At 37.6% G+C, this 17,851-nt stretch overlaps 1 protein-coding gene across 2 annotated transcripts in view; it reads left to right on the forward strand.

The window, feature by feature from the left end:
• The first annotated feature begins 421 nt into the window (after positions 1-421).
• LOC145978460 (angiotensin-converting enzyme-like) overlaps positions 422-17,851 on the forward strand; it is a 37,325-nt gene continuing 19,895 nt past the window's right edge. The window contains exons 1-4 of one of the 2 annotated variants that reach the window (XM_083111109.1): positions 422-574; positions 11,558-11,767; positions 16,104-16,262; positions 16,686-16,779. In XM_083111109.1, the coding sequence (XP_082967235.1) occupies positions 464-574; positions 11,558-11,767; positions 16,104-16,262; positions 16,686-16,779 (574 nt within the window). In that variant the 5' untranslated portion in view covers positions 422-463. Of the gene's footprint in view, positions 575-7,874; positions 8,017-11,557; positions 11,768-16,103; positions 16,263-16,685; positions 16,780-17,851 lie in introns of those variants that run through there. The other variant, XM_083111110.1, reaches the window with a different exon arrangement.

A 17,851-nucleotide genomic window follows, 5' to 3' on the forward strand; every position in this document is an offset into this window, starting at 1 on the left:
AGGGTGGCAAACAATCTAAATTAAAGGTTATAAAAGAGAGAATGCGGCGCTCTATTAAATTAATATTGTTTTCAGTTTGCAATAATTCGGATCTAAAAATTTTCTTGATCGCTTCGCTCGCAATGTGATTATTTTCTGTAATGCATTGTAAAGTACCAGAGAGAGAAATAAGACAACTTCAGACTGTTACTGCTAAGCAGTTTCGTCTTAAATGCTGTCGTCTGTTGTCGTCGCAAAAGGCTTTTATTTCAAAGCATTTGTGATATCAACCGCGGTTCATGGTGATCAGCAAGTTTCTAACAATAGGCAAGAAAATGCTTTACGACGCGGCTTTCTTTGATTTGAGTTTCACGACGTCAGAATTCAGAAATGAACAATAGTTTTTAACTGCTGTACCGCTCTCTGGCTGTAGTTGTTACATGGCAGTGGAGAAGTGAAGTTCTGTGGATCAGCGACCTGAACCATGCCGAAACGCAAATGTGATTTTCGTAACGACTTACCTTGCAAAAACGGTTTCCTGAATTTATACCTGGAAGAATCAACTTCAAGGCAGAATGTCTTGCAGAATGTCAATGTACGTTATTATTTTAAAGTAAGAGACAGAGTTTCACAACCGTATAATATTACGGACATAGTGGATAAATATTAGGATATTCAGACATATGCCTATAATGAGGCCTATTATTAGTTATACGGAAACGGTGTGAAATTGTTTTACAGGGGTGTGTGATCTATAAGCTCACCAAAGCACAAGTAAGTACAAAACGTGTGTTCGAATTGCTGCATCTTCGTCGAAAGTTGTTAACTTTTTGCAATCTAAAAATGCCATCTTTTCTAAAGTTTGTCATCTGGTAACCATAAAGTCGTTGCTGTATATTCTTTTTAAAATTCTTTGAAATGCAGTCTAAATAATGCACAGGATAAGCAATACAAAAGTGTTCTGGCCACTGAAAGAAAAGCAGCAAGCTGTTGCTGCGGACACACGCTCTGCGTGATTGACGCAAATCAACTCCCACGCTCTTTGAAAAGGATACTAGACCGCAGCGGAAGGGTTTCTGCTACCTATAAAATATGCAAATGGACCGGTCCTTCCCTTTATCCCCGCTCCCCGTTACCCGTGTTTGGGGATCTTCTCGTGAGCGGTGAGCTGTACGCGATCATCCAACCTGCTAAGGTTGAACTTGAACCCCAAGTCGTTGTTGTTCCATGACCCTGTTAACGGTAGTTATCCCTAGTTCTCTTAATCTCCTCGCAATGGTGGTTGGTGACGGGTTCCATATACTTGCCGAAACCGCGAGAAAAAAGTTGGAACATCCCAGCCATGGACGTCCGCAGGATATTTTCCAGGGAGGGGCAAGGAAGGTATGACACATATTATTGTGGCTGAAATGAAATGTGTGAAATACATAATTTATGGTTAACTTTCCTTATCCACGCCCCCCCCCCCCTTCCGGACGCCCATGATCCCATCAGGAGAGAAAACAGTAACGAGAATTGAAACATTAGGATGCGATTCGCCTCTAAGGTGCCTTTAATGTTCATGTGTTAGCGAAGAAGAATGTGCACGCGAAACAAATACAAATGGTTATTTAGAAAAGATGAGACACCAATTATGTGCTTTGGAAATAAATCCGAGTCCTCTCTTCGGAAGAAACACCCACTTATTTTAATCGTGAATCACGGAAATGACATCGCTTCCAAAGAAAACCCAACATACCGACTTGCTTACAAACATGCCGATAACATCGTACCGAAATCACAACATAAGACATCATTATAATTTAAACGCAAGGAAACATCACACCGACTGCACCACATTTGGTGAAGATAATACTTAACCATGTTTCGGGTGTTTCAACAGTAAGATTCACACTTGGATCTACTTTACAATGGAAAGTTATAAAAAACTTAATCGATAACATGACAACCGACTACAGAGACAGACAAATGCCAATGTGGTTTATCAACTCTCCAGGTGTCTCGTTTTTAAGACATTGGAATGGGAAACCAGTTATTGTCCAATAACAAGCGACTCGGCTGAACATTTTCCTTAATCTGAAGAGAATTTGAAGCTTTTCGGTGAAAGAGAGATAACATTCGACTGAAATTTACTAAGAATGAAAAAATATAGTAGCGTTCGACAAAACTTGTTTTTCAATTAAATTCACAGATACAATTCTTACATCTCAAGTGATAAGCAAACAAAACTTAACCATCTTCACAATGAATTGTAGTGTTACCATTCCAACGAAAACACATTCTTGCAGCTTGTTTGGTTTTGAAAATTTGCAATATTTACAGAAACATAAAACTTAAAGAACATAATGTACGATCCACGAAAGGTCGTCGAGGTCACGAATCAATAGCTTTATAAGTTCAAAATAAGTACCCGAGGAAAATAACTTATACGTGTCAAAGCAGGTGACTCGGATCTGAGCGCAATTCGTACCACGAGCCTCAAGACTGACGCCTTAGGCAGAAATCCGAATAACAAAAACGCAAACGAGTCATTCCATGCGAAATCAACACAGCCTTTGACCTGACCATCTCCGATTTTCATGAAATTTGGGGAGTTGAAACTATGCATGGAACTTAGTAACTATGAAAATTTTTAGTCTCGTGCGTCTTGTAATTGTTAAATTATTCAAGGTCAAAGTTAGCATAAATTGCCCTTTTTGAGCCCGCTTAGCTATACTAAATCTGCTGTAACTCCGCCCCTATTTTGCCTAGGAAGCTCATATAAAGCTTATTGTACAGAAAATTGAACAAGCTTTCCAGTGATATATAACAAGCCTACCTTTGGATAAAAATATAATTTTGTCACGTGACCTTGACTTTTGACCTTGAATATCTCAAAACAGGTCATCACCAAAAATCGTGAAAAAAATATATTTGGTTCCTCATTCCATACTATAAAACATATCAAAAAATCATTCTGGGACTGCAATGGGATCAGAAGATACAAAATAATATGTGTAACTATGTGACTGATAAAAGCCCCATTACATGAACTATGAAGAGACAAATGTCCCTTAACACCCCCTACAAAATGTAAAGGAGTTATCCTGGATATAATTGGTCATAAAAGAAATATGTTAGGCACAGGGAGATTCCTAGCCGTGTGTGTCAAGCGCAGGTCCGGCATATTGTTGACCGCCATATTGAATTCAACGCAAAAATTTCAAAGGAAAGGGGGTTATGTGATATATCAAATGAGGCTAGAATTTCACAAGAAATGTAGTGACGAAGGTTTATCCAACATATATTTAACCAGCAAAAATTTATTACTGCATGCTTGTAACCATTTTCTCCTTTTCGAGGTGTTGAAAACAAAGCATTGGAATGCTCCTAACGTGTTAGGAACTCATCGAGTTCACGCTGACATCTTGGGAGAGAAAGAAGTATATGCACCATTGCATATGATTTTAATCAGCTACATTCACCAAATAGTTAAATAGTGAAGAATATTGGGAAAAGTATCTCAAACAATTACGTGACACTTCCTTTGGAATGAAAAAATCTTCAGTGACGAGGCTAATTTTTATGTTCACGGTGAAGTTAATAAAAATAATATGCAATACCTGTGATTTGCTCAGTCGAATGGTTGTTGCTGGTAAGCTAATTATGTGGTATAATGTATGGGGAACGGAAATGGTTGGTCCATATTCAACAACGGAACCTTAAAATGGTGAGGGCTTCTTGGATTTGTTAAGTGAACAGGTTTTTTCACCCTTGCTTACGGGATATGGCACTTTCGAGAGTTTTGAAACAGGACAGAGTGTGACCACACTATGTAGACATTTTCGCAATTTCTTCATGGTAATTTTCTAGGTAGATTGATGGGCACACGGGGATCTATTAAAAGGCCTGCACATTCCCCAGATCTAACATCTTAGGAGGACTTTTACCGTCAGGAACATTTGAAGAGAATGGTGCATGCACTTAAAGTCCCTGATATTGACCATCTGAGAGAAGGCATAGTTGCTGCTTGCGATGTTGTTGCACATGCTACATTGCCAAATGTTCTATGCGAGTGTGAGAGACGTCAACGAGTGTGCTCACAGGAACATTGACAACATTATAATGTGCATATATCGTAAGTGAAAGATATGTGTATAACTTTTTGCTGGCGTAAGATACGTTGGAAAACCCATCGTCACTTCATTTCTCGTGAAATTCTAGCCTCATTTGATATATCACATCACCCCCTTTCCTTTGAAATTTTCAATATGGCGGTCAACAATATGCCGGACCTGCGTTTGACACACACGGCTAGGGATCTCCCTGTGCCTAACCTATTTCTTTTATGACCAATTATACCCAGGATAATTCCTTTACATTTTGTAGGGGGTGTTAAGAGACAATTGACTCTTCATAGTTCATGTAATGGGGCTTTTATCAGTCACATAGTTACACATATTATTTTGTATCTTCTGATCCCATTGCAGTCCCAGAATGATTTTTTGGTATGTTTTAGAGTATGGTATGAGGGACCAAATATATTTTTTTCACGATTTTTGGTGATGACCTGTTTTGAGATATTCAAGGTCAAAAGTCAAGGTCACGTGACAAAATTATATTTTTATCCAAAGGTAGGCTTATTATATATCACTGGAAAGCTTATTCATTTCCCTGTACAATAAGCTTTATTTGAGCTTCCTAGGCAAAACAGTGGCGGAGTTACAGCAGATTTAGTATAGTTAAGCGGGCTCAAAAAAGGCAATTTCTGCAAACTTTGACCTTGAATAATTTAACAATTACAAGACGCACGAGACTAAAAATTTTCATAGTTACTACGTTATATGCATAGTTTCAACTCCCCAAATTTCATGAAAATCGGAGATGGTCAGGTTAAAAATTGCACATATCTGTGTTGATTTGGCATGGAATGACTCAAACATTACGACGGGATCGGCTTCTCATGTGCCTATCTGTAGTGATTATGTTTTAGCCAAGAAAAATTTCGAGCACGAAACAAATACAAATGATTATTTCGAAGAAAGAAAGAAGAAAAAAAAAGCAAATAACCATTATTTGCTATTGATATAAATCAGAACACGCTCCCGACCGTTTATTTTCAACACTAAATACTCCGTGATCCCTAACTTTACCACCACAATGTATAACTTGAAAGAGAAACAGAGAGCATTAATTTATAATTTCCCAACTAGCACGATAGTATCACATTAGCTACAAAGCTTTATTACATCGTAGAATATATAAAGCAGGAAACGTTACACCAAAGGTTCACTTCTCAAACTCACACTGATATTTCCATTCGAGCAGACATGTATAGGTGGGTTTCATGTGACGTCAGGATTGCAGCGCCGCCAGGATTGCACCGCCGCCATGTTTGCGGCAAAGCTGTTTGTCGTCTGCAAGGAAATACCCACCATGCATCGTTTGTTACACCTGCGCCAAGTGCACGTTTGTTGTTAGTACTGTGTAAAATGTCGGTAACATTGCATAAAATGCAACGAAAAGGCCAACTCTAGTTCACCTGTGTTTATTTACTTGAACCAGCTACATGGAATCAGTTTGTGTTCGTATTTATTAGTGGTTCGGATTCTGCTTGAAATATTTACATCCAGTAAGTAACTATGTTTCCCGCTCGGGGTGGGAGAAAATGGTCATGGGCGACCTTGAGTACAGATTAACGAAAAATCTTCTCTGTTTCCTTTTAACATTTGTTCAAGAGCAGTAATTTGAAATGTTGAGTTGTTCAAAAACAGTAATTTTACTCCTTGCTTTAACAATTGGGATATGCAAGCCTCAGCGACGGACTGGTTAGCACAACGCACTACGATGCTAGGGGTCCCGGATTCGAATCTCGGCCTGGGCATGACTGATCTTAACGACTAGCCAAGTATAACAGAAAAACGAAGTAAAATAAACCAAATAAATCAATCAATCTGAGATATTTTGATATATCATTAACATGTTTTAACAAAGCAGTGTTTTTTCTGACAGTACGCAAAACTTACTACTGGCACCTTTTCTCATGAATAGGATAACAATTAATAACAGTTTGTGTTAATGAATAAAATATAAATAATCAAGTACAAGCGCCACTTGTAAGTATGAAAAAACACCAGTTCAATCTATTTGTACTAAAAGTCACAAAGAAATGCGATATATGAACTTACCTGAAAAGAAATGTTCACCCCACCGCTCTGCACTGTTTGTTTTGTTCATTAATGTTGGCACGATTTATTCTCGCCATGACGGCGTATTCTAATCAACAATCGGAGAATTCTGTGCCGTGAATTGCACCTTCTGTTTTTTCTCGGAAAATTCTAGGATAAACGTGAGTGCCTGTTAGACCTAAACAACCTAATATTGCACAAAGTATACCATCGTAAACAAGGTTCAAATCTACTCGAATTGCCCGCTCGAATTCCGGATGTTTACAAGAACCCGCCACAATCATGGCTGCTCGATCCCACAATGCAACAGTTTGTGACGTAGGCGAAACACACCTATATTTGAAGGTAACGCACCGTTGAGGAGGAAATTGAACAATACAATTTCCCGTGCCGCAATGATCTTTGAGAGCCAAAGCCTAGATACCGAATGCCTGTGGTTTTATATATGATTCACAAATTCTTAATTATTTATGGATATTGTAATATTTATAAATATGTTATAAAACATCCTCGCAATTAAGACAACGAAATAAATAATAGAAAATTTTAAACCAAGAAGAGGGCATAACCCTCGTAACGGGTTAACCGTCCCCCAGTGTGCGAATTAACGGGGGGATGCCAGGGATTCCCCCCCAGTAAATTTTATCCCCGGCAAGAGAGAATTATTTTTGTCCATGCCAGGGATGTTTTAGCTCCCTCAAAGAAATTGGGACTGAAAGTATATAGTGTACAATTTTCTAACTATATAAGAAACAATCAAACAAAATAATTAGTGTCCATTAATGGTCCAGTTATCAAAAAAATCACTGCCAAACAGTATTCAGCGTAGTGGATTAAAGAAGGACACACCATTCTGAAACTGGCCAAAGTTACCGAACTTAGACAACAGCAGGCTGTTTCTCACTTAAGTTTACATGGCATAGTCCTCATATTTTACAAGTATTAAAGCTATGACAAAAAACTTGTGAAGGTAGATTACGGGACATTAAGTTTGAACTTAATAAATAAAAATAATAACCCGTGGAGCAACAGCCCTTGAGGGCCAGGGAACTTATTAATAGATTACGTTTTCAGTGTTTCTATGTAGTTCGAAAGCTCTTTTTGTACACTAGTTAGGGTTTTCTTAGAATTTAAATACTATTGTTTGTAAATTACGTGTAAATGTTATCATAAGGTTTTAATAACTTAGGTTAGAGCCAATTTTCTAAGGTACTTATACTCGCAAGGCAATGGTTTAGTTAACATTTACAAATTTGCATACGCAAGAAAAATATCCCGAAATGAAATCAGAAATACGCCACTGAGTGGGCATCCCTCCCAAAGTAAAAAGCTTAATTAGCACAGTGTATGAAATGTATTGAAATCTTCGATAACGCCTGTTACTTAGGTAGAGAACTATTTTAGTCTGTCCCATCCTCAAATCAAGATGACACCTCACGTTACTCCCTCCTGGGCATTTCTGATCAAAGCCTTGATCATCGGACCAGTGGTCAGTGACCTTCCAACTGGAAATATGTTGGCACGTGAAGAAGAAACAGGACACGGCTTCTATTTCACTCCACAGTTCCATTCCCAGATGTCAATCTCTCTCTCCGAGCAGAGAATCTGGATGGAGCAGATGAACTCTGCGTGTGGCAGGTTAGTGACCGCTTAGGTAACGTCCAAAGAAGCGGTTCCGAGAAACTACAATATGACGTAAGGAAGAAAGAAACAACCTGAGCTTAGAGGTCGCCCAATCGAACTTGGGAGTGAAGCTGAAGGACAAGATTGCTGGAAATCTGTTCACGCCCTTTCGTCTCGCCTATTTCAACAGCTGGTTGCGCGCTGAGGTGGCCAGAAGTGTACTGGAAGCAGTGGGTTCCGAACACAGGTCAGTTGCTCCAAATGTTACGGTAGCACAATTAAGCCTCGTTTCCATGTTACAAAAACACTAATCCGCTGACCAAAGCAGTTTTATTTACGTAAAAAAAAACCAACTCTATACACGTAACGTTTCGATTCTGTATCAGGACCTTCTTCAGATTAAGTAACCATTTCAAATTTGGTCAGCGGATTTAGTGTTTTTGCCGAAATGTTCATATCTTTGTTAAGGTACCTCTGAACCTTTGGCTCGTGTCAGCAAGGAATTTTACGAAAATTTCTCTAGTTTGGGAAGACCATCACTATTACATCTGTTTGATGTTTGCTTTCACTATTGTCTAGATCACTCGTGTACGCAGGATTCATTTGTTTCACTTCGTGAAACTCACGGAGATTCGCTTGTTGAATCCTCTAGAAGAGAAGTTCTCAAACTTTCAGACGGGAGTTCCACTTAACCAATTTCCTAATTTCGCCGCACCACCAAGTAATGTTATGGGATTTTCAACGCTAGCATTTAAAATTCCATGATTATATTGCCTAATACTAGCAACCAATGATTATGAAATTACTAAAACCGTAGTTTGATTACCTTATTGATATTAAAATAAGAAAAAACTATATTTATGTATTAATAATGGGATAGAGAAAACTTGAAGTAATTTTCTGTATTGTTCTAGCAACCTCTCTTTATTATGTGTACCAGCACTGGTGCACATACCAAACAATAGTTTGTGAGAAACCCTGCTGGAGAAAGAATTCTGATCAGATGTAATGATGGTGATTTTCCCACCAGATAAATTTTCGAAAAAAAATATTTCCTGACAAATGCTAACTGCCCAGAGGCACCATAAAGTTTTTATTATGACAATGTCAAAAACTATAAGCAAAGGAGACGATCTCATATAGTTATACATATGGGAATTTTGGCTTATTTTAAGTCACATTTTGAATGAGGAATAGATAAAACTGATGAAGCGACAGACATAAAGAAACGCACAGATCGAGAGTCGAATACAGGATCTTCGGTGCGGAATCGTCAGTCGAACTTCAACTTGCCCGTCCATTTAGCCTATGTCTCATTTTAGCGTAACGCGTCCGAAAATATCTATATTTCTCATATGGTGAAAGGAAACTGATAACTATCATAACCTTCCCTTGGAGCACACAGCTGGTATTTAAAAAATAGTTTAGCTTTTCAGGCATTAACATTATTAATACTTATCAATATTAACCTAATCATTAATTAAATCCGTACGTTTCGGTGAAAAGTCAACATCTCAACGAGCTTTTCTTTCATACTTTATTTTGCTGTAAATTGTACAACTTTTCATGCAAAGAAATGAATGTAGTGAGTTCTTAATAAGTTAGAAATGCTATTTTATTTTCTATGGTAATCAACAATAATGTCATTTCCTAGTCATTTTGGCTTAGGGGAAGTCTAACTTGCTAATAAGAGAACTTGTTTTATGACTTGAAGGAGTGGGGGAATTGTGAAAGGTTTAAATAACTACAAATCAGAATATTCTATAAAAATAATCAACGTGTAAGTTTATATCGTGTTTTATTGCACATATTTTACAGTATATTACAGTTACTATTGGGTTATGTGCATTTGTAGTTTCTAGTTATATTATCTCGAACTTCCTTTTCACAATATGTTACTAACTGTGGGAAGGTTGTGAACATTTTGATTTGGAAAGTTTATTGAGACTTTCCTGGTGTGTTATTATAGTTTATATCATACATAACGTTATTATAATGTTGAATGAATACTTCATTGCTTAGTGACCATGTCTTCACTTCAAGAAAAGTCCCTTAGTGAAGGCAGGAAGCAACCGATTTGAAATACAAGGTTACCTTTCGAAAGGAATCCCAAGGTCAAGTTTAAAATTACTTGCTTACAGAGCCGATGATGAATAATACGCAAAGGCATGGAAGCTTGCATACGATAACGACGTCCGTCTACTCTACAATATATTGTCCATTGAGAATGCAAATGTTCTATCTCCAAATTGTAAACAACTGGAGATAATTTGGCTGTAGTCTATTTAGGATGTAATTGTTTCATCCCTGCAATCGTCTGGTGCCTACATACAACCTATATTGAGAGAGTTTTTGGTCCATGTGCAGAATTTGGAAACAGCCACGAGAGTGCAAACTCCAACAGCCAATGAAACCTTACGACAATTTCCTAAACCAACTACAAGCGCCGTTCGAGTATGAGATAAACCACTTGCATTCTAACCTCAGTCACTTGTGGGATATGCTTAACAATGGTAGTGGCCTTCGGTTCTTACTTTTGTGGTTAACAGACAAGAATTTTGAATAATAGTGGATTCAAAGTAGTTGATTGATTTCCCAAAATATGAATTATTTATTTTACTTTGCTACAAAATTACAAATTTGAAATGAAATTGTTTCATCTCCATTTCGTTTCCAGAATGCAGTGGCACTCTGAAATCATTGCTGGTGTTGCGTGCAATTGTTCTATCTGAAATTTCGATAATTAATTACAGCATAAATACCTAACCAAACAACAACTTATTTTTACAGAGGCTTCAATATATCAGCCTTTGGAATGGCACAAACTTTCAGCACAATCGTGACAAAGGTACAATAAATATATCATGTCAAACTTTAAAGGGCTCTCCTGAAAAAAGGAAAAATTGGACATAGAACATTTACATTCTCAGTGGACGATATGTCAGGGTTAGTGGAATGTAGTTCTTGACAATGATTTAAGAAGTGTGAAGTGTAACAATGATTCAAGTACAACCAAAAGAATTAAACCAAATATGATTAAACCACGGCTCATCATTCGTGCATTCTTGAAGTCGACACAGAATATAATCCGCAGAGACCATCCAGACGTCTACCCTCACTTCGAAAGCCTCTATCACGGCTTTAAAATAGGAAACATATCCCACGCTTATGCAGAATACAGAAATAATGTTAATAGTATCTGAGCTTTGGTTTGGTGTATTCTTTACTGCGTATTTATGCCACTTTGGCTAATCGCGAAGATGAGGATGAGTGATGATACGATGAAATCGATGAAGGAACTCTCTCAAACACCCAGGACAGGATTCGAACCCGGGACCCCTGGCGTCGCAGCGCGCAATAATATAAGTGCAAAAGGCCCTTGTGAAACAAATTAATTGCAAATAATTAATGTAAGGTTTTCCTGTCAATCAACGACATATTGATGGATTGATTTGGTTTATTTAGCGTCGCATTTCTGACTAATCGCGACGATGGGAATGAATGATAAGATGGAATGGATGAAAGGACAATGACAAACATATGTGAACGACACAACACGAGCCTGAACGGAGCATTATATTGGCCGTGAGACAAGACGCCAGAGCCTCGCTAGTCTGCAAAATGCAGCCCAGAAAGGGTCACCCATTACACCCCAAACCACTGCCACTTTTTTTCCTGAAAAACAATGTAAGCTTAGAAAATTTGTAAATGTAAATTTATTTTTGATCCTCTACTTGAGGTATGCCGCCTACTGTGAATGTTTTTATTGTTCTCTTTCCTACTGAAAGACCGCGACGATGGACAGGATAAGACGGCTGCTGCCATGGATCATTCTAACCGTGCTGTCGCCGGCTACGTCAAGCGACCTGCAGGAAGAGGAGAGAGCCAGAAAATTCCTGCAGGAGATGGAGCCGGAGTATCTGCAGAAGTACTATGAGTCCACGGTGGCCGAGTGGAACTACGCAACAAACATCACGGACGAGAACCAGCAGAAAAAGGTAAGCCTCAGAATTCCTTAGAAACTGACTAGTAAATGATTGTACACTCATCGGCAATAAAAATGTGGCACCTACATCCTGAAATGCTCCCTTCACTGCAAGGCGTTAAGTGTGTTGCCTAACTCTACGGCAATAAGGGGTCCCAGGATCTAGGTTTCACATTTTTATTGCCTGTGACTATAGATCCACCAAGCTTTCTGAGACGTCGCAAAATATGCCAACTATACTGCTTTTCCGGATTCTCTGGAGTAGCGACGCGCAGAGGGGAAAACTTGTAGGCGGGGCCAGACTAGGTGGGGAAGGATGCCTGATGAAAGCAACTAAGTGCTGCGCGGTGTAACGGCCGTAAAGCAAAACGCTTTCTGCTGACAATATCTTCTTTTATTCTTAACAATGGCCAGTGTATTGTTTTACACAAATAACAAATAATATTGCACGTTTAATTGTCTTTTGATGCTACGAAGAACAGAAAAAAATTAAAACAAATTTAAACATACATTTTCAAAAAACATGCAAATAACCACAAACTATGAAACATGATGTATCAAAATGTTTTTTTAAACAAGTCTGAAAAACATGTTTAAAACACTTTATTTTAAACGTTTTAAACATTTGTAAAAAACACAAAGCCATGTGTTTTAAACTTTTCAAACAAGTAACACATTCAACACTATGAGGCACTCTCCTGAATGCAGAGTTCCCCTAGACTTGCGATCTGACATGTTTACTACAGAACTACTGGACCGCGAATGAGCAGTCGAGACGCCCCCTCCCGTGGATGCCCCTCCCCTCCGCGCGTTCATTGGACGAGGCGCACACCCTTCAACATGCGCACAGAACGCGTTCGCGTTCTCTTACTCCAGAGAATCTGGGAAAGGAATATACAGCCTTTCCCGTAACCTTAACTAGCGACACTAGCGCCACTGCTCCCACCAGGGTTTCAGATGGGTTGGTGGATCTATACAAATCCACGTCTCCTTGCTTCAACATTACTTCTCAGTAATGTATATATGTATTTTTGCAATTTTACGTATTACACGTCTATGTAGACTAATAAGAACGATGAGGTGTTCTAGGAAAATAGGAGAGCGAGAAATATTTCATAATTACCATTTTTAAGCTTCGTTTCAAAAGCTGATTAAAGACAAGACTGGGGAACAAGGCAACTGCCCCATTGTCTCCCATAATCGCCGTCACTGCAAATAGTGTATAGTGGTAATTAATTTTACTTCATTCGCAGGATTAAACATACTATGTAATAAGTTGTAATATACTGAGAAATTCATCTTCAGGGCTTCTATCCCCCACTTTTTTGCCTTTAGATAGCGGCTGGTGATAAGGGATTAGCCCCCGCCCCCCCTGGCTACGGGTCTGTGTAAGGGTGATGTTGGACATGCAATCGTGAACTCTTGTCTTTGTGCTGGGGTATGTCGATAAAACACAGAGTTGCTTGAACCTTGGCTTAAAAGTGAGAGATGGCAAGATGTATTTCAAAATAATTTTAAAAATAGTTGAACAGAGCTGGCAGATTCCCACAAATTACAAGAGTGAGAATTTCTAATGCTTTGCCGGATGTCCAAAATAAACCTCAATCCATTCCTCGGTTGCTTTGACCAAGGTCAAAGACTTTACCTCTGTGTCATCCAATCCTGCTCCATCTGAAGATCAAATTGGTATGCGAGTCTGGAATATGTCTATACGATTCACTTCAACTAGTTTCGAGATGGAAAAACACCGGGTCTTGAGAGTTCCTTGCACCTGTCCAAAGGAAGAGTCTTGATATTGTTGGGACAAACGAGACAGAAAAAGACAGACAGATGTGAAGAAAATCTAGTATTGGCCTACCACTCGCGTGACATACCCAAGTATCTTTCCATGTAAAAGACTACCACGTGGTTCAAAGGCAGTAGGACATGTTATTTGTTTTGTAGTTAAAGGGCAGTGACGTGGAATGAGGCTTTCCATTTATGGTTCTATCTTTTATGCTTTGATAGCAAACTGGTTTCATCATGTCATCAAATGTCATTCCTCGAGCAACAAAATCAAGCCACGTACATTTAAATGATTACTTCCGTTGACAGACGAATGTATGTGCAAGTAATAAGTCAATTCAATCGTGTTTAAATTGCGATAGGAAGTAATAAAGACTAGCGGCGATTCTACAATATAGAATAGTTGTCGAGTTCAATAAGTCTTTATTAACAATTTTCGTGGGATCAATTTATTATGTTTCATATTTTTTTTTCGATTCGTCTCAAAACACCCTTTTTCTATAATTTCCAAGCGGAAGAAAAAATAGGGAAAATAAACCAAAACATTGATTTTTAAAAATAAATTACCGGTAAATGTCAGGTTTCACAGATAATAATAAATAATAATAATACATTTTCTTTATTAAGCGGGCGAGGGTTCAGCCAAGGGCTGCTCTGCCACCTAACCCATATATGTACGAGTTCCAAACTAGAAAAGATGCTATAAAAGGTGTTTCATAAAGTGCGCAGGTTTTAAATCGCTTGCTATTGTCTTGTTTGAAGGTTGGCAACACTGTTCTTATGATTTTTGTTATCTCTTATCATTCCGATTATTAATTGAGCAATTGTTTGTTTTTTCAGATGTTCAGTTGAGTTTGCCATGGAGCGGTTCACTATCGAGCAACGCGTCGTTATTTTGAAAACACATTACACAAACGGGGAGTGGCCTGCGCTGGATACCGTGAATATGTGATTTCCCGTACTTTTCTATTGTTGTCGGGGTGCCAGGAATAAATATCCATTAAGCAAACAATGCATAGCTACCGTATAGTCGACAGTTTACAAACTGTCTCTTCGTAGCACTCCTCGTTTCTGTGTTTTCAAAATAACGACGCGTTGCTCGATAGTTAACCGCTCCATGGCAACTCAACTGAACATATGAAAAAACAAAAACAATTGCTCAATTAATAATCGGAATGATAAGATATAACGAAAATGATAAAAACAGTGTTGCCAACCTTCAAACAAAAAAATGACAAGCGATTTAAAACCTGCACACTTTATGAAATACGTAGGCTATACATCGTTAAGGGAACAAATCATCTTGCGATTAGCACTTTCTGACAGCATGTTATGTACTGTATAAGAACATAACCTGGAATTACAGTATTTGCCGGCGTACACATTTTTGAGGAAAATATTTTCACTGAATTTATAATTAATTTACAGTATTTCATATATTAAGTAATATAATATAACTTACCTAATCTAACTAGGAAAGGATACATTTTAATCTTCTTCGTCACACACCTCAAGCAAATCGTCCAACTCAGAACAGAGAGAATTTCAAGAAATGAAGGTAAAAAAGAACTGAGTATTGGCGTATAAGACGCACCCTGTTTTTCAGACCTATTTTTAAAGGGGAAAAAGTGCGTCTTATACGTTTGCAAATACTGTAAAATCACGGAAATATAATTTTTATTGTACTAGTTATCTTACTTATTCATGTACTATATACCTTTTTTTGTACGCGAATCATTTTGTATATTTTATGGGACTGAGTGGGTTTTTGTGGTTATCGCAAAGTGTATGATCAAACTATATTTTGTACGTTGTAAAATGGCTGATACCATTCCAAACACCCTATTATGCATGCAAATTGAAGGATCTTATGTAAGTTTACGTCCAGGTTATGTGTGATAAATGGATCAATATTGTGATTATGGTCCAAATCATGGGCGTCGGAAAGGGGGGGGGTCGAATGGGTCGGTGGACCCCCCTGGAAATTCATTTAAAGATACAAGAAAGTAGAAAGTTCGTTACACTTATTGTTAAGAACAGAAATAAAGTTAATTTAGTTAGTATTCGAAGAGAATAATCAAAGTAAAAATGTTTTAGATGGAAAATATTGAGTGAAAAATACAAGAACAAGGTTATAATCTAGTTCTACCATTTCATCCAAAGAACAAATAGTTCTACAGTTTTCAAAACTCTAAGAATTACAGTTGTAGGTGAGAGGTCACACAACAAACTTTATGAAAAAAATCCCCCTAACATTTAAAGCCTTTTCTTGAACGAGATGTGCAAAGGATAATATCAAAATGCATTTCAGCATAAAATGCAAAAGAAATAATGGATCGAGTCTCCCCATTTATATAATAATAATTATTATACTTTCGAATAAAATTTATTTGTGTTAGTTTAAAATATTTATTATTGTATATTAACATTTATATCCGTGGTAATAATACTTGTTATTTTTCTACTATCATTTGCCCGACCCCCCCCCCCGCAAAAATTTCTGGCGACGCCAATGGTCCAAATGAAGAGAGCTATATTCCATTAAGATTCATTTTACCTTCCAGCTAGAAGTGGCGAAGGACTACTCGCAGTTTGAGAAGCACCGGTGGCAAAAGGTCGTGGCCTTCGACTGGAAATCATTCCAAGATGAAGACCTGAAAAGGCAATTTAAAATTCTCTCTGTCCTCGGCACATCTGTACTTTCGGATGAGAAGATACAAAGGGTAAGTGTTATAGTTTTCCAACAGTGACACTGTTGAAGCTCTGAATCAATATATTTTAATTGTGGCTGTTCCTAGAGTATACTTCAACATACTCCAACACCATCATCAATTTAATGACCATGAAAATATACGAGGTTAAAATTTGCGCATACACTAAGAAATTTGTCTGCAGGATGAACCAAATTCGGTTCCAAGAAAAGGTATACCCTACGAAGGTAATTTGCAGCAACGTGTCCATAGAAAGTTTAATTTTTTGTTCTTGCACAGTTTGTTTATGTCTATAAAAATATGAGCAAATTTCAAACTAACGCCAGTGTTAAATATACAGAGCAGAAAGCCTCATACATTTGTGTAGACATTTTAAAAAAGTAGCAAGGATTTCTTACTATATACACTACATAATGATTATATTCCTTTTCATAGCTTGAAAAGATCAGAAGTGAAATGGAAAGCATTTATAGTACATCAAAAATCTGCGCTTACAATTCCACACGATGCGATCTCGCAGCTGATCCAGGTACGTTATTTAAAATTATACAAAATTACACTGCGTGAGTGTGATTTAAGTTTTTTGATTGGGGGGGGGGGTGTGGCACGCAGTGGCGTATTTGTGACTTAATTTTGGGAGGTAGTTTTTTTGGGTATGCAAATTTTGAGTTTTTCTGTCCACTTTGTGCACAAATAGGCTAATCAGGACCTTTTGGGTATGCAAATTTGCATATGTGCTACGAGTCAGTAAACTAAACTATTATTGCCTTGCTATTCTAAGGTACTGTAGACCATTGCTTCTAACCTAGGCCATTAAAACTTATGATAACATTTACACGTTGATTTAGGAACACATCATATTTACATTAAAAAAAAACAAAAAACAGACTCATACATAAAAGGAGCTATCGAACTAATAACATCGAAAATTTGACCAAGTTTCTATTGCCAAGTTCAAACTTAACGTCCATCTAATCAGCACTATGACATGAAAACTCAAGTCTCGGCTCGGTGAGATTGATCAGTTGTGGATTAAGGAGGACATCATGCAAGGTTGCATACTAATCTGCAGGCGAAATCGAACAGGGATAAAAATTTTCTTTTGCGGAGGATATTTTTTTTTGTGCGAGAGGGAGGGTGTTCCCTGGCACCCCGCATTAATTCGCACACTGCAAAATTATATATATGTATGTGTGTTTGTGTGTGTAAGCTGTCTTTCCTAATAATTTTTAATGAGTTTACCAGAAAAATTTACTAATTACATATTCAAATTCTAATGAAAATTGAAATCGAATTAAAATTTCTTGTTCATAATAAAATTTATTAGTTATTGTCTCACGTCAATATTTATAATAGAAACTGTGGAATGTATCCCAAATGCAGTCATCTGTACACTAGACTGGAAAGCCTGTCGTTTCAATGTATTATAACATTAAGTAACATAATTGGTTAACATAAGCTCAACGTAACGAACATACGAGTATAATTTTCTTAAATTTATTCTAGCAATCTGTGATTTCTATAGATACAGTAAAGGATCCCACAATCTGGATTCTGATCTGCAAAAATATATTTTTCATCAAGTATACGTTTCTTTATTC

This window comes from Lepisma saccharinum, chromosome 24, assembly GCF_977018435.1.
Source record: "Lepisma saccharinum chromosome 24, izLepSacc3.1, whole genome shotgun sequence".
In the NCBI taxonomy this organism is placed as follows: Eukaryota; Metazoa; Arthropoda; class Insecta; order Zygentoma; family Lepismatidae; genus Lepisma; species Lepisma saccharinum.